Here is a 23,057-nt window from a genome sequence, read left to right as displayed (position 1 = left end):
GACAGGGTCCGAAGCCGGAGGACGGCTCTGGAATGCAGTGCGTCGAGCAGGATGGCTGAAATAGCCTCCACTTTGTGTCTCCCTCCGGAAGCTCTAAATCATGTGGCCTATTAGATTGGGTTATTCCAATGGGCGTGGCTTGGAGATGTGTATACCCTTGGGGGAGAAGTCTCCGCCCGGAGATGTCTTCTTCACCTAACCACCAAAGCGGAAAGCCAATCAATGACGGAAGCTGTTTTTTCTTCTGTCCCAGTATCCTTCTAGATCCCAGATGGGCCTGTCGGGACTCCTCATCTCCTCCCCGCGTTGAACGTCAAAGGAACCAAGCGGGACATCTCTTCCGACTCCAGCTCAGTGTCTCACAGCGCAGGAGGCGGTCGGAGCAGGATGAAGGCCGAGGGGCCGCACGGCGCGGGGGTCTCCGCGTGCCAGGGGGGGACCGCCCCGGAGAACGGGACCTGCGTGACCCACCTGGACCGAGGCGTCTTCCCGCCGCTCTCCTCGACCCTGGCGCTCCTCGTGCTGGTAGCCCTGATGGTCGGGATCGTCCTCGTCTCCTTGGCGACCTTCCACCTCCACAAGAGGAAGCTCCGCAAACGGAAGATTCAGCGCGCGCAAGAGGAATACGAGCGCGACAGCCGCGACCCCGAGGGCGCGCCGGAGCCCCCGAAGCACCCGCCGCGCGCCACCATAGTCCGTCCGCCGGGCCGGGACCCATCGTCGAGACCCCCGTCAAGTCCCGGGACCGGGGACGACCGCTCGGATAGCACCCCCGACGGGTTTGACAGTGGGGCGCTGCGCGAGGGAGAGGAGCACACGCTGCGGGCGGTGGTCTCCTCTTGACACTGCGGAGCACCCCCCCTACACACACACACACACACACACACACGCACGCACACACACCCACACACACACACACGCACGCACGCACGCACACACACACACACACACACACATACACACACACACACACACACACACACACACACACGGCCACCTGAACATGAGACGATTGGCTTCACTCCAGGGGAACTCTACGCATTCAGCATGGAATAAAAACCAAGGAAAGCAATATATGGCACAAAGAACAGCCCTAGGACCCCATCTCCCGCGACGTGGAGCTCATCCCTCATCACCGTAGTGTGCCGGACACTTGTATTATTCTCGGCTCTTGCTTGTATTCCTTAAACTGCCGTAGATCAAATAAATGTAGAATAGTTCAAAGATAGTGTCAGCAATAGATAGAGAATTAGCGTATTCTGTAAAATAAGTACAGTGACCTGTAGGTTTAGTCAAGTGACGATGTGGAGCGACGGAGCCGATAGGCGTTAGCGTAGCGGCGTGGCGGAGGTTGAGGAGGTGCGGGTGTGGAGGTGGTTTTGGTGGTGGAGGAGATGTTTGGCGGTGGTGATGGAGGTGGCGGTGGAGGAGATGGTTTTCGTGGAGTATGTGGTGGTGGAGGAGAGTGCTGTGTTTGTTGTGGATGTGTGGGCTGTGAGCGGCCACTCGTAATAGTACACCTGCACATCCTATCTCCGACAATATCTACTGTATAAATAATAATTTGCTTGCTTGACTTTTGAATGTCTTCCCTCTATAGATGACTACGGACCACTGTTTAACCCCTCAGAGTGCAGTGGTTATGGAGAAGAACGTAACCATGCGTGATAGTCCAGGTGTCTCTTAACACTGCATGCCCTCTCCCTCTCTCCCCCCTCCCTCTCTGTGTGGGAGACACAGTGACAGTAGTATCTCTCCCTCTCTCTCCCACCCTCCCTCTCTCTGTGTGGGAGACAGTGACAGTAGTATCTCTCCCTCTCTCCCCCACCCTCCCTCTCTGTGTGGGAGACACAGTGACAGTAGTATCTCTCCCTCTCTCTCTGTGTTGGAGACACAGTAACAGGAGTATCTCTCCCTCTCTCTCCCACCCTCCCTCTCTGTGTGGGAGACACAGTGACAGTAGTATCTCTCCCTCTCTCCCCCACCCTCCCTCTCTCTGTGTGGGAGACACAGTGACAGTAGTATCTCTCCCTCTCTCTCTGTGTTGGAGACACAGTAACAGGAGTATCTCTCCCTCTCTCTCCCACCCTCCCTCTCTCTGTGTTGGAGACACAGTGCAGTAGTATCTCTCCCTCTCTCTCCCACCCTCCCTCTCTCTGTGTGGGAGACAGTGACAGTAGTATCTCTCCCTCTCTCCCCCACCCTCCCTCTCTCTGTGTGGGAGACAGTGACAGTAATATCTCTCCCTCTCTCCCCCACCCTCCCTCTCTCTGTGTGGGAGACACAGTGACAGTAGTATCTCTCCCTCTCTCCCCCACCCTCCCTCTCTCTGTGTGGGAGACAGTGACAGTAATATCTCTCCCTCTCTCCCCCACCCTCCCTCTCTCTGTGTGGGAGACACAGTGACAGTAGTATCTCTCCCTCTCTCCCCCACCCTCCCTCTCTGTGTGGGAGACACAGTGACAGTAGTATCTCTCCCTCTCTCCCCCACCCTCCCTCTCTGTGTGGGAGACAGTGACAGTAGTCTTGTTAGGAGTGTTGTGGTGCTGGTAGGCAGCATAAGCTGCGTATAGACTATATCATTGGCCAAGTTATTTGCGTGATCGTATCCCCCTTGAAGTGACTTCATATCTACATGAACTACACCCGATGTCGGTGTTATAATGTGTGTTATAAACCCCCCCCCAAAAAAACCTTGTCAGTAGCACTAGTTACTAGGTTATTGTAGGATCCAGATCTTCTGTTGTGGTCATGCACATGAGATTGTTTGCTTCCTCCCATGTGTCAGAGAATCTATTGGAGCTTCACACGGTATTTTCATCTTTGAGTATTTATAATGTATCCTCCTGGAATATATAATAAAAAGTGAATCCCTTAAAAAGCAAGAGGGCCACCTGAATCCAGCATGGCTTTCCTTCAGTGTGTGTGAAATGTTGTTCACCTACATAACATCCTAACTAGGTTCACAGCCTACACCGTTACATCATCGCTGTTGACTAATGGCTGAGGGGACCTCCCCTACAGGATCAGAAGTCTCCTCTCATGGCCGTCCCAGGGATGGTCGGGAAAGGATCCCAGGCAGCCTAACATCAAACAGGACCAACCTAGAAAAAGATTGTCATCACAGTTTAATATGCGGTTATAAATCAATATTTAATAAATGGAACATGAGCATATCCTTGCAATGGAGTGCTAAAGGTGCACCACAGCCTGTGAGACTGCACAGGCCTTTTTATTGTTCAGTCTTAGCATTCCAAACCACCGATATGAAATGATCGAATATTGTGACCATTTTAAATCACTCAACATTAATGTTCAGCCTCCTTGTCCAAAATGTTTCTGATATAATGTATGGCTACAAGGACATCTTCTAGGGACTAACAAACATAGATGAGACCTACTTATATAAGCAGCTGACTTTCCTTTTTGTTGAATCAATACATACGTTTTTGTAAAAAAAAAAAAAAAAAGATAAATAAAGGCCCATTGCTGTGTACAATCCAAAGTACCGCCGCCCGTGTTGGTCTGCAGAGGGTGGCAGTACATTACTATGTGCGCGTTGCCTCTGTCCTACACCGGGGCGCTCATGCATTCTCTTCTTGTCCTCTGAGGCGCTCCCCTTGGCATGGTCCTGCATTCAAATGTCGCTCTATCAATTATGGAGATTCATAACTGCTCTTTCTCGCCCAATCTCTCAAAGACAAACATAAAAAAAACATTGCCAAATGCAAAAATAGCCAAAGCCATGGCAGTGTCCCCACTGCACATTCATATTACAAGCACACAACTACAACACACTGGCATTGTGTTAATGTAGTACTAGTAGGAAATACAGGCATATAATTGATTAACCCTCAACACATAATAAACCACATATTTTAAATGTATCTTGATACTATTCATACTATGATGAGCAAAGAAATGTATATCCTTTAATGTAAAGATTCACCCAGGTTATATTCATCGTGTCCTTGTGCGCTGATGAACGAGCCCTTCAAGGGGGATGTAAATCTCTCTGATGACGTCACCTCCTCCAGCTACAGCTGCTGTCCTGAATACTGATGTGACGTCAGCTACAAGGTCGACCCGTGGACAAGTGTCCCGTCTTGTCTGGTCTGGGGCTGTCCTTTCCCACTTAGTTTATCAAAGGATCGAGTGTGTGTAAAGCCATGCTTAGCCCTAGGCACTAATTACTAGGTTAACTAAATGTTGTACGTAGGTTAGGTTTTACAAATGTTCGACAAATGAGCCGACCCTTCTGCAAGTCACCCATGACCTCATCCAAGCCCCACGTTTCGGTTTCTTCTTAAAGTAACATTATTCATCTCATTTTCCTTTCCATTCATCGTCATGAGATTGGACAAGTTACCTTGCAGTCCAAAACATCACCTTTTACAAGATACAAACTCAACATATACACTCACAACGTCCAATACACTGTACAAGGTACACCTGTTTAATCGTCCTCACAATGGTCAGATACCTCGAGGTGAGGCCATCGGCCCAACAGTCAAACACTTATACATCGTTTCTAAAATACAATCTGGAGGACAGATGTGTAATGTGTCAAAACACTGAATCCCGGTTTTAATTGTAATGTTTAACAGAGAAACAAATTTCATATATTTTTTTATAAAAACTGGTTTGTAGCTTTGTAGCCCACAACATGTAAAGAGCGACCGTATAGTGAGCACAAACACTCTAATCAACGGTAAAGGAGCCCTGCGTCTCACAGCATCAACTACGACATGCAGGGGTCTCATATTGTCCTTGGAGCACAGGTCTGATGGAGGGGCCCCCATCCGGCCACGGGGCCTCAATCGGCTCCCTGCTTCTTGCTCTTTTTGTTGGCCCCCGGTTTGTTCCCAGACTGGGGCTTGGCCTTCTTGGCGGGGCTGGCCCCTTCGTCGGCCATCTTCCTCTTGGGTTTCCTCTTGTTCTTCTTCTTGGACGGCCCCTTGTCCCCGGGGGCCGCGCCGGCCGTCGGGGCTGCCTCCGCCTCCTTCTCCCCCTGCTTGTTGCGGTTCTTCCTCTTCTTGGACTCGGGCAGGAAGCCTTTCTTCTTGGGCAGCACCGTGGCCTGCGGCGGCGCCGTCTCCTCGGGCTTCTTCACCTTTTCCACCTTGGGCCGTCTGCCGGAACAACAGGAGCATTGGTGCTTTATGTGTGCTCAAGAGGATACTAAATGACTCTTTACTGAAGTACAATTCTTCTAAACACACCTAAAATAACAGCTGCTATCTTTGTAATCTCCAACACAGAAAGAAACATAAGGGGTAGTCAAGTTCTCCTTTGATAAAACTTCAAAAACAAAAAAACTGTTTTTAACTAGTCAGTTGGGGTCCAGCCTCACCCTTTAACTCCCTTCAGTTGAGCATTAACAGTCGGTTTGATAAACAGACTGTAACAATGGATTCAGCGGTCGGCTTCTTGGGCCAATGAGATTTAAACCAATCGCCGCTGGCGCCACGCTGCCTGGGCCGTATAAAGGACGCAAAAGTTTTGCGGCGAGACGCGGCCGGCATCACTCACGTGACTCCAAAGTGCTTCATGATGGCCCAGTAGGTGTCATCCAGGCCTCCCCCCTTCTTGAGGTTGATGGCATCAGCCAGGGACACCAGCACCACCTGCAGGGGCCCCACGCTCACCGACGGGTTCTGGAACAACACACACACACACAAACACACACACAGGGGACCACGTTTAGTCAAGCCGTACGGTGTCAATGTGACTTGTGAACGGCTCCACGAGTCCTGTGGCCGAAACGAGACAGCGTCACGTATGCCAAACGTTACGCTTCTTTACAAACGGTTCAAACAAAGAGCACGCGGGCACCTCGGGACACCCCGTTGATTCCTGTGGCCCCACCTTTGTCTTAATGTTCTTCATCAGGAACTGACAGAGATCCAGCGCCTTGGTCACCTTCTCCTGGGACCCCTTGCTCTGGCTCTCCCCGACCCCCTTCAGAGTCTGAGAGACGCAGGGACACGGCGTTAAACACACAGGTAGGCGTGCTGCCCCGCTTGGCCAGGCGACGGGGAACGAGGCTGTGGTGCGGAGGGTGTTGTTTTCCGACGCCGTACCTCCACCAGCTGCTCCACCAGCTTCCGTAACAGCTCCAGCCAGGGCTGCCCGGCCAGCAGCTGCTGCACGTCTCTGTTCAGCACCATCCTCAGCACAAGCATGCAGGCCTGGCCCTGGAACGAACACACACACACACACACACACACACACACACACACACACACACACACACGTTGAAGGCGTCCTCCACCCACGCGCGCGTCAACGCTGCATCCAGCGGGGCTCGAAGAGGACTTGAGTTCTAACCTGCTGATGCTCTCGAACTCCAGCGGTGATGTTTTGCACCGCCGTGTCCAGTATGTTGACGCCCAGAGCCTGCAAGCAAATCCCCAGGAAACCTCTTAAGATATATAGACGCAGTGTGGAAACGCAGCCCTTAGTCCAAATGCGTGTCTCCCAGAGGTCTGAACAGGCCCACGTGTCAAACCTCGGTCAGGTGAGGGAAAACAGTGCCTCCATCCACCAGCTGAGGAGGAACTCCCAGGGAAGGGAAGTCTGTATGTAAGGAGGGGCCCCAGGGGGACAGGAACTACCCATAGGCTTTGAACAAGCCAGTGCACCAGTCCCCCCCCGGACACTCAGCTGGTCTGCCACCAGACTTTAGATGATCATGTGAAGCGGGATTTGTGAGACTAACCCGTTATAAACCTCTGAGTCTCTTCCTAGTTGAAGTGTTATCCCAACCAACTGTCAAAAGCCGTTCATTAACCCAGTGATTCTCAATGCCCTGTGATCCTGATCTCACACACACACACACACACACACACACACACACACACACACACACACAGTGTGTGTACCATAACGGGTAGGGAGGGACAACAGGGTCTAGGTATTGGCCCTTTTCGTGCTCACACACTGACCCCTACGGCCCGGATACATAACGTCACGCTTCCATTATTATTAGATTTCCAAAAGAATATTTGGTAGATAAGAAATTGAAAGATACACTATGAATGGACTGTAGACCACCTGGAGAAATAAGATCAGCGGTTCATTTGGTGAAACAAATCTGTTCTATTTATAATGCAAAATGGATCGCAATAAAAGGAAAAACATTGCACCCGGTCCATTCAGTGGACTAAATAACCAACACGTTATTATTAGTAGGTAGAGCTTTGTGGTGTCTTATGGACTTGTTTGAACATTGAAATGGCTGCTAAATCATTATTCAAACCCTTCTAAACCCATTAGCGTCCCAGGGGTTAATGGCTCTCCTCACCCTGGAAGGCAGCTGTCTAAGTGCGCCGGAGCATTTAAATAAGGTTGGATCCTCTGACTATAAACCTAACAAACAGCCCATAACTGGCCCTTCTGTTGATGGCTGCCGGTACCTTCAGGCGTTGACGTTCTCAGACGTATAGCACCCTTACATAAGCATTTCCTCACTGGGATATTTAGACCTAACGCAACCTAGCCTTCTACCTGCAGTACTTGAATACACATAACTGGGAAATAAAGGAAAACCAGCTCAACGATGCATTCCAATACTGAATTGAGCGTCGGAGATAAACCTTACAAACTCATTTCCCAACATTCCCAACGTTCAGCCCAACTCAACAGTTTGAGAGGCACTGCCTCGGCCGATGGGCAACGCCTGGACTGGTGTGGGGACTGGTGGGGGGGAATGGTGCGGGGAATGGGACTCACGGGGAATCGGTTGCAGAGGTCGACGAACATCTGTCCGGTGAGAGGGCTGTTTCTCCTGGTCATGAGGGAGCACAGGGCCTCTCTGAAGAGGGCCGACACGCGCTCCACCTCCACGGTCCCCATGAACAGCAGCTGGAGGAGAGGCAGAGTCCTGAACCTCTGCTCTCAATGCATTACATCGCTCAGGGCAACAAAGGGACACGTGTTGACCAAATAGACAACCGTCTGTGCCTAGAACCGATTCTGACCGTCTAGTTCATTTGGGCTATTTTTTCAAATCACAATAATGAAAAACTCAAAACTGAACACGGTGTTAGCTAGGGCAAAACCCTGGGCCCAGGACGCCACAGAAACCTACGTCTTGGCTTGAGGGCGCCTCGGGGGTCTTTCCCTCGGTGGTCTCAGCCGCCGGAAGCCCTCCTCTCAGCACCTTCACCAGGTAGAGAGCAGCGCTGGGGAAACAAAACAGCGATGATGTGAGGAAACGGCCGGCCTCAGAAGAGGCGGAAGAAGGAGCCATCATGGGGGGAGGGAGGGACGCGAGCGCGGCGCCGACCTGAAGAAGTAGAGCGACAGCGACGAGTCCGAGTGCTTCTGGGCTTTGTGGACCAGCTTCTCCAGGAGGTCGTGGAGCTCCCCCTGCCTGTCGCCGGCGGTCCTGCAGTACACCTTGGACCTGCACAGCTGGTTCCTGCCGACACACACACACACACACACACACACACACACACACACACACACTAAATATGCTTTGCACTTCCTGCTTTCTGTTAGTTTCTTCCTCATTATTTGACCATGTGTAAACAGACACAAAACAACTGAATATCCTGAATAGAACAAAGTATTAGCGGGATACGACACGGTAAAGGAACCAGCAGCGTGGTGGGACTGGCGCCCTGCGGTCGGTACCTGAAGATGTCCGCCACCCTGCGGAGGAAGTCCTGGTCCTGCTGGTGGCGGTCCGAGCCCAGGCTCCTCTCCAGGACCCCCAGCAGGGGCTCCACCAGGCCCAGCACCAGGGGGCTGCCCGCCTGCCTGCTCACAAACACCTCCAGGAGGTCCAGCACCTGGGCGCACGCACACACACACGCACGCACACACACACACACACGCACACACACGCGCACGCACACACACACGCACGCACACACACACACACACACACACACGCACACACACAATGGTCAAAGAATGATAACAAAGAGTTCCTTTCCCATGTCTCAACATCGACGGACGGTCCATTCTAAGTCCTTGGGGCAGCCCGATGCATACACAGTCTATGTTGGTCATGGTGTTTGGTATTTTATATAAACTGTCTGGCATAACACGTTCATAATGCGTTCCCACCAAACGGCACATTTGTCGTGGTGTCGCGGTGTCGCATAAGTTTTGTCGCGCGCCAAATCATACTCCGTCACATTGGTGATTTGGGCGATTCTTATCACGCAAACTTCGCCGTGCGTGCACGAGGAAGTTGAGTTGTTGTGGCAGCACCAGAGACGCAGTCCATTCATAATATTGTGTTGAACACGGAAGAGGCAGTGAATGACGTTTTGATTAGACAGCGATTAAATCAGATACCACCGCCAATAAACTGTTGGAACACACAAGTCTGGTAACCACAGCAACGCCGGTAAATACAACAAACCCTGCGAAACCCAATCCCTACGAGAGCTCCCCCCGCAATGGACATCAGGAGGCCCATTATGTATAATATTATACAGATATTTATATACTATTATATATATAGAGCTCCGGGAGTCGCAAACGGCAACCATCCCTTTCTCCTCCATGCTGCGGTTCACTTCGGACTGCACTGCAGGGAACGGTTGGCCGGTCGAACGCTGATTGGCTGTTAGGTTACGTCACTCAGGGAGTGAACGCTGATTGGCTGTCATCACACGAATGTCTCGGCAAAGTCCAGATATTTCAACTCGAGCGAAACGTGGCGCGCTGCAAATCCTTGTGACCGCGCTCGCCCGTGACGGGGCGTTCACGCCACGCCACAAGTCAAATCTTGCCGCAGGTTTTTCTAGCGACAAATGTTGCCTGATACGCGTCTCTACGTTGACTTTGTATGGAGTCGCGTCGCCCCTTCGCGTTTGCTGTGAACGCACAGCAAGGCTGAGGTTTTGATACTGGTGAGAGAAGAAATTTTGGGGAAGGGTGACAAAAAAAAAGATTTTTTTTAACAGCTTTAAGGGAAACTACCAAATCAAAATCAAAATAATGCTAAGTGAATCGCAGTTCATTACAGAAAATGAAATTAACTGAAAAGAAATGAAAAGCCTCCCACATGCTGCAGTCCAAAGATACGCCTATCTGGCTTGCAGTCAGGACTCTGTTGCAGGTGTACCGTAATGTTTTTCCCGACCAGTCACTGCAGGTTCCCAGAGGAGAGGAGGTACCTTCATCTTGAATTCCAGGATGAGCGTCTTCTCCTTGGTCACTTTGACCTTCTCCTCCCTCTTGGCCTCCATCTTCTTCTTCTGCTCTGAGAAGAGGGCCGCCAGGCCGGCGTCCAGCGACAGCATGGCCTCATCATCCAGATCTTCTTCGTCGCTCAAGTCCTCCTCTGTAGCCTGTGGTCACAAAACCGTTTGGAATACACAATGATGATATCGGATCTTTGTTAAGCATGTCCTTGCATTCATGGCGTTGAAATAAAAGGTATTGTCAATATTGATTCTGATTGAGGTCGCTTGATGTATTAGGGAAACTAGGGAAGCAGACTCTTGATTGGGAGAAACTCAACACAACCAACCAGGGCATTCTGCTGTTGGAGGACTTTCATCAGCTCCAGGCGGAAGTTTGGGTCCACCTCCCCTTCAACCATAGCCTCTTCTTCTTCGTCATCATCAACATCATCCTCATCATCATCGTCGTCGTCGTCTTCTTCGTCGTCGTCGTCGTCCTTCTCCTCCTCCTCTTCATCCGATGACTCGTTCTGGGGATGCCACAAGAGCCACAGATTTTGAGTTTAAAAATACGAAAACTAAAATAATCCTCCAGCCTACATCCCACACCTCGGCCATGCGGTGGGCCTCCTCGTTTATAACCATCTGATTAAGACCAACTCACATCAGCAGGAGGAACATGTTGGAACTTGTTGTGACCATGAACACATGAAGCAATAGTACGAGGCCAGCTGGACCCTTTAAAAATAAAAGCCATTGCTTGGCTTGTTGCAACATGGCAACAACAGTGTCTGTGGATTCAGTTTGACCGCTACACCGACAATAGTTACAACGACTATAGTGAGGGAATGCTGGGGACTACAGCCACCATGCAGTCAACCTAGCCACAGGAATGAAGAACAACGATATGAACGCAGCTCTATGATAAATACCACGCAGTCCCTTCACCAGATAACTCACCTCCCCGTCCTTCATCTCCTGGTCGTCACCCTCCTGCTTGGTTGGATCCTGGTTGGTGACGGCCAAAGCCTCGTCCTTATCGGTGTCCAGCACCTTTGTGGAAGGTGATACATGCACAGTCAATCACATCAACTGTCCCACATTACAGTCAATAATACTAAACGACTGCAAGACAGTTGTCCATTTTCATTTGTGAAAATAAACGTTAGACCATTTATTTTCACTCAATGGACACAAATCACTTCTGGAGCTGAATTAAATATTATTGGCAATACTTATTCGGTCAAGGATCATCAGACAGCAGTACATGTAAAGGGGTAGGTCAGGGTCTGCATGGTAACGTCACTAAACCCTGTGCATCTACAGTAGGACGGATCAGTCAACCCCAACTGATATTCTGACACAGCCTTTCACTCACTAACAGCTGGTGGATGGATTTCTAGAGACACTCTTGCATTTACATGACACTAAAGAAAATGGAATTATTGGGTTAGTTTGACTATGATAGGATTATTAAGATGCATGAATACACCTTAGTCTGATTGAATTCGAATCTAACGGCGTTTCTCATAGCCGAAGCCCCTCTGGTTCCACGCTTACCTCCAGGATGATGGTGAGCGAGGCGGCGGTGATGTGTGGGCAGATGGAGGCGAACACCGTCTTGCACACCTGTCTGAGGTGACGGCTGGGCTGGGACAGCAGAGACAGCAGGATTTCCACCACCACCTCGGACCAGAGGGGCTCCAGCTCCTCTTTAGCTGTGAGGGGTACAGAGAGCGAGGTATATCAACAGTACGCACACATACATACAGTGTGTGTGTTTGTTATACTCTAAATGCTTTATTGGGCGTCAAGCAGTGAAGCTGCGAGGCAGCCATTGTGTTTCTATGTTTTCTTATTATTATCATTCCTGACATTGGAGTCTATTCTCCCTTTTCCACCGACAGCACCAGCTCAACTCGCCTCGACTTGGCCCGCCATTTTTTGAGTTTCGATCACCAAAATGTGGTACCTGGTACTTTTTTGGTCTCACCTTAAAAATGTTCCAAGAGAGCTGAACTGATACTTTTGTGTGACGTACTCTCTAGCGCCACCACCATTTCAAAGTTCAAGGAAGTTGATCCATATCTCAGCAACGCTTTCGCACATGGAAACCAAACCAGGTCCACGGATTAGAGACCCCATCCTGAGGACGGCCAATAACTCAGGTGACCTCTGACTGCTAGGGAGCGCTATCATGACAAGATGGGAGGTTGTAACTCAGGCCCGCTTTAACTTATCGAAACCAAACTTAGTGCATCGACTCGGGGCCCTTAGGACGCTCAACAGATTTGGCACCAAACTTGGTACGTGGACTCTTGACATCATCCTGAACGTGCATAATACATGCGTTAATCTTCCACCACCGGAGGACGCTAAGGGACGCTATAATTAGCCAAACTTTTCCGTATCAACACCAAATTTGTTACATGGAGTCAGGACAGCCAAAAGTTGCAGCGCAGCAAGCCGAGCATCCACGCTTTACCCCCTCATGGCTGCTATATTTTGAAATGTAACGCAAATGTCAAATGTAATGCATTACTGTGCATCCTAATAGGGGTAATTAATGAGTTGCAATATATACGAGCGTCTCAGCATTATGAACTCAGCACAGACAATGAGTGTTTGTAATGGCCATGGATGTACTTTAAGAATTATCCACACGCAAAATGGTTTCACGTTAGTGTTTGAAGAATATCAGCCAGGCTGTAAAAAAAGTAGAATTGGTGTTCCTGATGCAGAAGAACTGTGCTGGGCGTGTTAATGCGATCCCACCATGTGAACGTTGTGCATGTGTGCGCTGGTTCACCTTGACTCTTCCTCTTCCTCTTCTTCTCCTGGGCTTTCTTAATGCAGCTCTGGATGTCCTGCATGATGTCCACCAAATCCTCCTGGCTCTAAAGAACAAACACAACACCGCTGTCCTTGTTTCTTGTTCGACACTACCGCCTGTCGTTATCGACGACGTTACAGCCACGACCGTCAGCCCACTGACAGCTCCAAGTCTTGGAGTCAAGCTCGACCCATAACCTTTGTTAACCATAGGGTTAGTTATATGAAAACAACCCCATCTTCCCCTCCCCTCACCATGCATGCCACTAGAGCCCGATAGAAGACATGATCTACACCCAACCGATGGTCGTTATTACGTTATGTCACCACCTCTTCCCCAGTTGGTGAGCAGTAGCAGGAAGCCGTACCTTGAAGAGGTGGAAGCCCACCAACATCAGCAGCTGCTGGAAGGAGTGGTTCTCCGGACTGGCTTCCTTCTTGGCCTTCTTCATCAGAGAAGCCACGGAGATGTTCATACTGGGAGGAGGAACGCATGTGAACTCACAGTCTAACCATGAGGAACGCACAAAGTAATGGACTATTTAAATGTAATGTAACTAATGTAATGGCTCCACTGAATAATAGACTTGGTGGATCCTCCCGTTGTATCGGCCCTAGTGGTCTGTATGGGGGTCCCCTGGGCCGTGGGGGTCTGTTCCTGTCCTCCTGTTGTATCAGCCATAGTGGTCTGTATGGGGGTCCCCTGGGCCGTGGGGGTCTGTACCTGTCCACCTCCCGTTGTATTGGCCCTAGTGGTCTGTATGGGGGTCCCCTGGGCCGTGGGGGTCTGTACCTGTCCACCTCCTATTGAATCGGCCCTAGTGGTCTGTATGGGGGTCCCCTGGGCCGTGGGGGTCTGTACCTGTCCCAGGCCGTCCTCTGCTCCGGACTGAAGGGCAGGGCACTCTGGATGTGCTTGGGCTGGTTGAGCAGGGCGTCGGCGTACTGCACCAGGCAGTGGATCCACATGGAGCCGTCTGCGGTGACCCCGTGGACCCGGCGCCCGCCGGGGACGGGCTCGCCGGGGACGGGCTCGGCCGGGGCGGGCTCCCCGAGCAGCGGCAGGTGGTGCATGGTGTGCAGGAGGCTGAACAGACGGGCGTGGGGGGGGGGGTTAGTGGTCTATGTAGGGACGTACAGACGCCAGCTGGTGTGCAGCAGTGATCAGGAACTAGATGGGGCCATCCAACGGCACAGAATCTGATCAGCACTACGACCGTGAGGCAAAACGTAGAAGAGGGTCATCAAAATGAAACGTTACAGTGACGTACACAAGTACTATGAGATGTACTTTGTTGATTTGATTTCCTCCAATAGCTCGTTATCATTTCAATAAACGAAGAGATTGACTTTATGCAACACATTCGTTTTCCGAATGTTACAGCCGTATTCTATGATGCATCACGTTATTCATTGATCCTTTCAACATGGTCAGAACGGTTTATCTATGGATGAACCTGTCAGAAGCAAGACTTGCTGAGGTTGCAAGAGATAATGCCCACTTGACCGCTCGAGCAAGGCATCACAAGAGGATGGTAGGAAACTCCTGATGTCATTAAACAAACAACACACATCGCCAATTAATTCCAGTGCTAATATTAATCCCGTATTAGGATCAAATGACATCTACAAATCAACCAGCCCGTTAGTTCCACGAGCCATCGAGTACGGGAGAAGCGATTCCTACCCGAAGAATCCTCCGACGAGGGCTGCTCTGGTGCTCTCGTCCAGCTGCGCTGAGAGCTTGGCCTGGGTCTCCGGGACGTCTGGGGTCGCCTTCTTAGCCACGAAGAACGCGTGGAAGAACACAAACCTGCAAAAGGAACGTTGCTCAGTCACAGGTATGGGCCGAACGGTTCCACGGGGAGTTTTGGACAATCGCAAGTTGGACCTCTGGCGCCCTCATAGGTCCTTTGCGCCAGAGACATTGTGTGGGGTTTGTCTCTATGGGTGGGCTAGTGTTACTGAGTTATTATTCGCGACACCGTCACCGAGACGTTTATGTTAATTAGTTATGTTGAGCGTGTTTTAGTGGGTTCAATAAAGGCAACTCTCGGAGTCGTACGGTGTACGGGGCGCGAGAGTTGCATAACCGCTTCACCTGGGCTCCCATCTCGTCCTTTACGTGCTGCTCGCCACAATGTATTTTATGATATAGATATCTATGTATAATATGATATTTAGATATAGAGCTCCAGGACTCCCACCGGAGCACCCGGAGTGTTCTAGAATATTTACAGAACACGGCCATAAGCTGTGTGCGCCTCCCCATTGCGACCCCACCCTCCACCTTGACCCGCCTCTAAAAACCGGCCCGTTTGGGGAAAGCTCATTGTGGGACTGGCTGGTAATGGCTGTAATTCTGCTGCAAGGCTGAATTTCTTGAACGTCTTCAAATACTGTATTAAGGGCCCACTAACACCTATATATAAGCATCCATAAAGTAGAATTCCATGGGACCTTTGAATTAATTTACAACCAATACACTATTACATAATTATTATTCTACCTTAAAATAAATACTCTCAACAATGGTTTGAACGTTATACTAATTTCTGAGAAGCCTCACGATCAATTACCAATGACGAGAGAGAAGACTATTGATCCAGACGTGAAGGGTTTTCAGACTGACCAATTGACCAAAGTCTAAGTCTATTCTTGAAATAGGGTTAGCATTCTTGAAATACACACATTTACAGTAGAAAAAATAATAAAATCGTCCCAAATAATAAAGCTTATTGATGATAAATATAGTATAAATATAGTTGAGTAAATATTGTATCATAACTTGTTCTTAGGGATGGGCATGATTAATCGACGATCGACTAATTGATCACTAAGAGTTTCGTCGAAGACGTACATTTTTCATCGATAAAACTAATGCTAAAAAATATCTTCACTCTGTGTGTCTTTTTACAATTACCATTCGTAGTGTTGTTCAGCAGAGAAATAGTCTGCCAAAGACAGACTTTTATGTTGTTGTAGAGGTTAACGGTTATGTTTATCTGTGTATTTACTGATAACAATTTTCCCAAGGGGACAATCAATTATCTATCTATCTATCTATCTAAGACATTGACGTTGCTTAGCAACTGGACACGCTGGGGTTGATAAGTTACCGGACTACTTGCGGAGTGATAAGAAAGACGTGGATTAGGCAAAAAATCCACTTTCCTTGACAGCGATCTAGTTCAGTGTGCATAAAAGTGCCGACGGACCAATTGCGAACTACTACAGCTGCTGATGCCATCTCTCTAAGTTAAAAAGTAGCCGCACCCACCCCAAACCAATCGGAATAAGTGAATACATGTCGATTATAGCGGACTGCACCACCTCTTCTATTCCGTATGGAATCCTAGTCCGATCAGAGAATGTATTCCGATTAGCCGCGTTTACATGGACACTTCTGATCCGATTCGATTTATAATGCATTGAGGCGTATATATATGATAATTTTCTATTCCGATTAAGCTGTTCTTCCACTTTTAATCGGACCAGAAGTGTCCATGTAAACGCGGAAGAATGAACAATCAATTTTCATTGCATTTAGAATATAGCATATAAATAGTTAATTTCAATATAAAAATATGAATGATTAATCGAAAATTGATCGTTTATCTTCCCAATGATCTACTAATTTAATTGAATGCCCATCCATACTTGTTAAGAAATACATATATTGCTTGGTGCATTCCATCATATGTTTTCCATTGTTCCGTTTTCTTGTCATTTGTGCTGAATGAAACCACTGGGAGCCGAATCAGAGTTGCTGACCTTCTCTTTCCTCTGTTACCCCTGGCCGTCCCGCAGTAATGACTTCAAACAGAAGACGTGGGCACTCTATCTATTGTTTACCACTTTGCATACGAGGAGGTCCGTGAAATGTCTTGATGACAATCTAGCGGTACACATCAGGTCAAAGGTCGGGAAAACCCTGGTTTATGCCTCATTGCGTACGGAGCGGAGCGTGTCACCTTGCTACGTCCATGACCAGGTCCTCGTCCTTCTTCACGCTCTGGTTCTCTACCAGGGAAATGAGACGGGCCACCAGCCACTTCCTCAGACGCATGTGCTTGTTCTCCTTCCTGGGAAATAGGAATGGTCCTGCGTTATTCAGGTACTTTCGCGGCGCAGACACACACATGGGCAACGTTTCCGTGAGGGGCATTGATCATAGAATAAGAGCATGAACAAAGACATCATGAATCAGTTTCACGTGTGAAACATAATATCGAGTGTTTGTGCTCCTCTAAGGGGACGTGGCACTGCGCCCTGCGTCCGCGCGGCTTCCACTCACTGCGACTTCTCGGCCTCGGCGGTCTTCTGCTTGCGCGTGCTGAACTCCAGGCCGGCGTCCAGCGTGGGCGCCAGGAAGGAGGTCTTCAGCCAGCCCACGTAGCGCCGCAGCGCCGGGGCGCCCAGGTGCTGCACGGCCCGCCACGACGACGGCACCACGGGGCTCCCCCAGTTGGTGACCCTGGAGAAGCCCACCACCACCGCCAGCTGCTTGTCCGGGTCCTGGGACCCCTGCAGGAAGGCCGTCACGTACGTCTCCATCTCGGGGGCCAGTTGGAAGCGCCCTGGTTTCTGGAGGGGTTGGTGGGAGTGAGTGGGGGGGGTTTTGTTGGGCGTTAAATGTCTTGCAGAGTAACGAGGTTAGGTATCAGCACAGCTTTTTGTTGAGGCCCCCCGTAGCCCTGCGTCTAAAGCTTCTTAAACCTCATGAGCCGTTGAAGCGCCACTCTGTCACTCTTTGCGCAACAGCGGCCTCTGGTGGCCAGTGACATCCGTTTTATTTGTCACCAGTAAATAAACAGAAAGACTTTCCACTTGAATAAATATAATCATATAAATATATAACTATATGCATCGGCTTTGATCTCATGGTCACATCTCATTGGATCTATCTGCCCTTGGTCACCACTGACCAACTCCAGTGTACAGCATGATCGCACGGGTCCACCGAGTCATGGATGGATTGCTTCTAGTCAATTCTGTTATCTGGGATCAAGCCTCCCACTATGCTATAGTGGAGCCTCTGGGGGGAGACGGCACAGAGCCTCACAGAGAAGGGTAGATTAATAAATGTAATCCTACATTGGCCAGCACACAGGGTTGACTTGAAACCTTTGCAGACACTTTCTCCAAGAACGCCGATGTCCAGACATGTTGCATGTCCGGACATGTTGCATGTCTGGACATGTTGCATGTCCAGACATGTTGCATGTCCGGACATGTTGCATGTCCGGACATGCAACAGATCCCCCCCCCCCCCCCCCTCCCCCAGGAGCTCGTATGCCATGAGAACAGACAGTTAGTAACTTGCAATCACGGTAAAGAAAAATCGAAACAAAGTTCAGTGAAAAGTTCCACAGCGGAGCTCTAAAGGGTCGCCAGTGGCTCGGGAGGTAAAGCGGGGTGGCTGGTAACCTGAAGGCTGCTAGTTTGATCCCGGCTCCTCCGAGCCGAGGGTCGAGGTGTTCTTTGAATGGATTGGTTGCAAGTCGTTTTGGGTAAAAGCGTGAACAAAATGCCCTAGATTCAAATTTCAATCAGTAAAATGCAAAGGGAGAGCAGAGGTCTTACGTGGGCAGAGGTCACATGCTCCCCGTAGTGTCTCATCACGTCCCCAGACAGCACCTCCTCCAGCTGCTCCAGCGACAGGAGGGGCAGCGCCGTGCCCAGCAGACGGTAGGCCAGGTAGCTGCGCCGCAGGGACACGCACAACAACAACAACACATGGATTGTGCTGAGAAGACATTGTCCTGTTTGCTTTTTTCAATTTTTCCACTCCTCCACTCAATCCTTTTTGAGGGGTGGAGCCGGAAGGTGGACCTGGTAATCCAAACGGCCAGTGGCAATTAATAACCTGATGGAGGTTGTTTTTAGACCGTATTTACATCTTATCTTACGTTTTCTAAAACGGCGATTCAAGTCGAGATTTGCACAAGGATAAATTCATAGCCCGACCATGCTACCAATTACATCCTGTTCGTCTAAATGAATAAGGTTGGGTTTTGTCCCACGTTGACTCACTGTGTGGGCCCCTGCTGCTCCCGGAGCATGCCTCCCACGATGACCTGGGTCCAGAAGAGCGTGAAGCTCCCCTCTGTCAGAGACAGCTTCAGCAGGTCCACCGCCACGGTGGGCAGGGTGCAGTCCTTCTTCACGGAGAAGGCTGCCGTTCTCAACAGCTCTGATAACCTGTTGAGGAGCATTTGTGAAACACAACATGGATGAGTTCTATGCTAGGGTGCGGCCGTAGCTCAGTCGGTACAGCCGTGTCAGATCCCCACCTCCAAGAGAAGCGGTTTCCCTGAGCAAGACTTCTAACCCGAAATGCTCCCGACAAGCTGGCAGTTAAAATGCATGGTTGCCACCGCTGTCGGTGTGTGAATAGGTGAATGTCAGACACTCAATTTTATTGTCTTGGTGCGGGGTAGAAAAGCAGTTTGTAAATGCAGACTTAATGCACTAATAAAGGCCACAATTAGGGCTGTACGGTATGGACTAAAATGTATATCACTGTATGATTCGAGTATGTTAATTTTATATTCTAATTTCGATATAAATGCTTCTGAAGGGGTAAAATACTGGTTAGGCAGCAAAACTCCATAGAAAAAAATGCTAAATCTTTTCTCAAGTTACTTCCATCTCTGAAAAACACAGATTAATTAAAAGAATAGATTTCTTTTTTTTTTTTACTTGCTCGCGGACCTTGCCGAATAATTTGGCATCTCAATTTGGCCAAAGTGTGTGCGTGCAGGTAACGCGTACCTGGGATCGAGTGTTTTGACCATCTCTTTATAGCTCTTTCTATCGACATTTTGAAAGGGAACCATGTCCTTACACATGTTAACAGTGACGCAGTTTGTTATCTCGCTCCACTTTAGTCGTAAGGACTGGCTTTGAAAAATGTCTACAGAAGCGACCAGCGTCTGTCTCGTATGGGGTGGAATGAGAGCTTGTGAAGGGACAAGCTTGCAGCAAATGCGCCTGCGCAATAGCATACTGCCTGAGAAGGCAGAACCGCTGTCAAATCTGACCCTGGGAAAAGAAAAGTTGCGCCGAATTGGAAAAAGGAACTATGTTTCGTTACCATATTTTCAGTAGTTGCGCGAAACTTGAAAAAGTAGTTACGTTACTGTAGTAACGCGTTATTTACTTTGTAATGTGTTACACTCAACACTGTCTACCGGTCAAACGGTAACGTCAAAAGCCAAACCGTAGCGCGAATTCACACCGGTGTACTCTCTATACCGTTTATACCGTACACCCCCAGCCACAACCCAGTAATCCCACCTCAAACAACAATGCATTATTTCCAATGTTGAGGGAAAATAGAAAGTGAATGTTAGGAGATCCCCACGTTTTCCTCATGAGTGCCTGGTGGTTCATAGCTACTATAGGTCCACCAGGGGCTGATGTGGTCCCTGGAGGGGGATTCTTACTTCTGGACGTTGTCTGCGGTGATCACAGCCGAGGAGCCCAGCAGTTTGTTCAGGTTCTTTGGGGTGAAGGATCTGGGAAAGCGTTGCATGGCAACCAGCAGCAGGTGCAGCTGCTCTGGGGTTCTGAAGGCTGAAGACAGCTCCGTCTTCAACGCCCCCTTCAGAACCTCCTCGAACACCCCCTCTGGGGTCTGGGGCGCACACGCACAAACACACACAAACACACAAACACACACACGGTGCATTCCGTCAGCAACAATTATTTTAGCAGATTACAAATGTGACACAAGCACTTAGATTACATGGAAGGCTGAAGAGGGTTTACCTTTATCCAAGACTGCAGACATTGTATAACTTTGTCAAATGTTAAATTTACTGTTGTACATTTACCTTTAGTACTATAATTTTAACTTGATGCGTCATTAAAATGCAGCAGTAATTAGTTTGTACATCTTACATTTTTTAAAAATCCAAGGCTGAAGGGTGGTCATTCTTAACCCAATAACATACCCAGCATAACATAACAATAACATACCCAGCCAGCCAGCCTACCACACAGACACGTCACACATTATCTGATAACATCACTAGCCCAATCAAGTGCCTTCCTCCCTTTCTGCCTGAGACGGTGGACCTCAGGAGAAGCCTTTCAGGCTGGTGTGACTCACGTCGGAGAGGATGTCCATCATGGTCTTAGTGGGCAGGTCCTTTAGGTGATCTCTGTGCTGAGACAGGGTCTGGAGCAGCTTGATACATCCCAGCACAACTTTGGATTCCTGGGACACAGGCCACGGTGCGCAAATGGGAAAAGTTATCTCCAGATAGAAACGTTCCAAATATGTAAAACAACCTATTTTAGATGAAAGGTGATGCAGATAACATTGTAGTGCCATGGATTCGTCTGGGTTCAAATGCACAAAGTAAAAAAACGTTGGTTAAGATTTAAATGTGGACTCAAATTAACACTTGGTATTGCACAAGTTCATGGTTAGTGGCGGTTTTGGGTTAATAGGTAACATTAATCAAACGCTATGGCAACGACAACCCCTCCTCCCCCCGCTTCCGATTTAGCGAGGTGATCCAGGGTGGATAGCGAAAGCTGCAACAGCAATATATTAACTTATTTAAATGTGTACCAGAAGGTGGACAGAAGCATGCATTTAAAACATTTTGACAGTGAGCTCAAACAAGGGTGTTTGATCAACTCAAGGACAACTGAAATCACACGTGTTTGGGTGTCGAACTGCATACGTAAGGTATGGAAACAGGTCAGACATGAAACAAGTGAGTCTGAGTGACAGCTGACAGCAGAGCTGAGGGAACATTCACCCAATGAATTATTTGGGAAAAATAAATCAAAGAGGCGTACCTTGGAGAGGCGGTTGGACTGAGAGAGGGCCAGAACCCCGAAGAAGTTGCCAAACAGAGCATTTCGGACGAGTTTCTGAAAAACAGCCAATGGTTGTTTAGATCCAGTGCAAAACATACGTCTTGTTCGAAGAGCTTGCGGAGGAGAATCACAGTGTGAACCTTTTTGGTGTTCTGGAGGTTGTGTTTCTGTTTGATCCTGTCCAGGAGGCTCTGCAGCGGGATGTCCCCAAACGCCATCAGCAGCTGGAATTACAATCACACCCGGGTCGTATTTTAATGTGCAGGGTTCATTTCATATACATATATATACATACATGCATGCAAACACACATACAAAGACAGACAGACAGACTCCACTCAAAACAGCAAGGTAGAATGCAAACGTTATGTTTTACCAGCTTCAAGGATCACAGGCATATATTCTTAATTGGACCCAAAAGTAGGTCAAGCATAAAATTGATATGCGGCAACACTGTTTTGAATGGCGTCACTACGGTTGCCCAGCAACTGACCCAGTGGTGTAGTAAGCGGATCATCCCATATGAACTCTACACACCTGTCCCAGAGCCAGGCTGAAACCTGGGCGGGCCACCTCTCTGGTGTGGGACAGCCCGTCCACCAGTCTCTTCAGGGAGTACTCCAACTCATCTGGCTGGAGCAGAGTAGGTGGGAGACACACAGAGGGTGAACACACTCAGGGGGCAAATACAACAGCACACATTCAAGTTGAGAAAAGCCTTTGGACAAATGTATAAACACTTTCAGAATTCTGGATTGAATAAATGAGCAGAAATGCAAGGTAGCCTTCAAAAAGGTTAGGTACGCAAGGCAACCTTTGACATGATTAACTAACCCTTTACCATTAACTAACCCTAACTTTGTCAGGTTAGGCTTTTGTATAAAACAAAATGCGAATGAAATCGAACTCAATATTTCACATTCTTGAGCGTAGACCTGATAGGGTTACTTCTTTAATATGGAAATCATAAAGTATCACGAACCTTCTCGCTCTTCTTTAGATATTGTATCAGATTTTCTATTGCGCTCAGTCGTATCTCTTGTTCAGGTTTAGCAATGTCCCAAAAGAAATCCAGGAACTCTCTGTTCTGCTGGAGGATGCCCTTCGCATCTGTTACTTTAGGACGCACTTTTTCTTTTTCTGCGATTTCTCCCATCTCTACATTCATATCTGCGCCACCGGGAGAGACTGTTGTTGAGGAGTGAGGAGAACACGTGGACTCCCATGCGCATG

The 23,057-nt window shown here is 48.9% G+C and overlaps 2 protein-coding genes across 2 annotated transcripts; one reads left to right on the top strand and one right to left on the bottom strand.

Annotated features, from left to right (window-relative positions):
• Window positions 1–387: 387 nt before the first annotated feature.
• LOC307077369 (uncharacterized protein C11orf87-like) lies at window positions 388–843 on the top strand (the record flags this gene model as incomplete). The annotated part of the gene is made up of 1 exon (XM_079738773.1): window positions 388–843. One exon carries the CDS (start codon window positions 388–390, stop codon window positions 841–843), a length of 456 nt encoding a protein of 151 aa, XP_079594899.1.
• Window positions 844–4,428: 3,585 nt separating this feature from the next.
• mybbp1a (MYB binding protein (P160) 1a) lies at window positions 4,429–23,025 on the bottom strand. Its single transcript, XM_079738914.1, has 27 exons — window positions 22,807–23,025; window positions 22,362–22,457; window positions 21,965–22,048; window positions 21,804–21,878; window positions 21,103–21,210; window positions 20,435–20,625; window positions 19,020–19,187; window positions 18,570–18,687; window positions 17,281–17,570; window positions 16,958–17,068; window positions 14,671–14,796; window positions 13,846–14,070; window positions 13,352–13,460; window positions 12,961–13,048; window positions 11,712–11,869; window positions 11,112–11,204; window positions 10,499–10,681; window positions 10,143–10,316; window positions 8,644–8,801; window positions 8,291–8,425; window positions 8,093–8,186; window positions 7,735–7,866; window positions 6,331–6,399; window positions 6,084–6,197; window positions 5,869–5,970; window positions 5,533–5,657; window positions 4,429–5,132 (listed from the first exon to the last, which is right to left on the bottom strand). Exons 1-27 carry the CDS (start codon window positions 22,990–22,992, stop codon window positions 4,817–4,819), a joined length of 3,828 nt encoding a protein of 1,275 aa, XP_079595040.1. The 5' UTR covers window positions 22,993–23,025; the 3' UTR covers window positions 4,429–4,816.
• Window positions 23,026–23,057: the final 32 nt, after the last annotated feature.

This window comes from Pollachius pollachius (assembly GCF_949987615.1).
Source record: "Pollachius pollachius genome assembly, chromosome: 6".
NCBI classification, from domain to species: domain Eukaryota; kingdom Metazoa; phylum Chordata; class Actinopteri; order Gadiformes; family Gadidae; genus Pollachius; species Pollachius pollachius.
The sequence above is the reverse complement of the archived record's forward strand: the minus strand, read 5'-3'. Positions and strand labels throughout refer to the sequence as shown.

Coding starts and splice junctions, on each gene's coding strand:
- mybbp1a (XM_079738914.1), bottom strand. CDS start 22,992: ATGAATGTAGAGATGGGAGAAATCGCAGAAAAAGAAAAAGTGCGTCCT. Junction 18,688..19,019: donor GAGCAGCAGGGGCCCACACA/GTGAGTCAACGT, acceptor CCTGCGGCGCAG/CTACCTGGCCTACCGTCTGC. Junction 6,198..6,330: donor GAGTTCGAGAGCATCAGCAG/GTTAGAACTCAA, acceptor TGTTCGTTCCAG/GGCCAGGCCTGCATGCTTGT.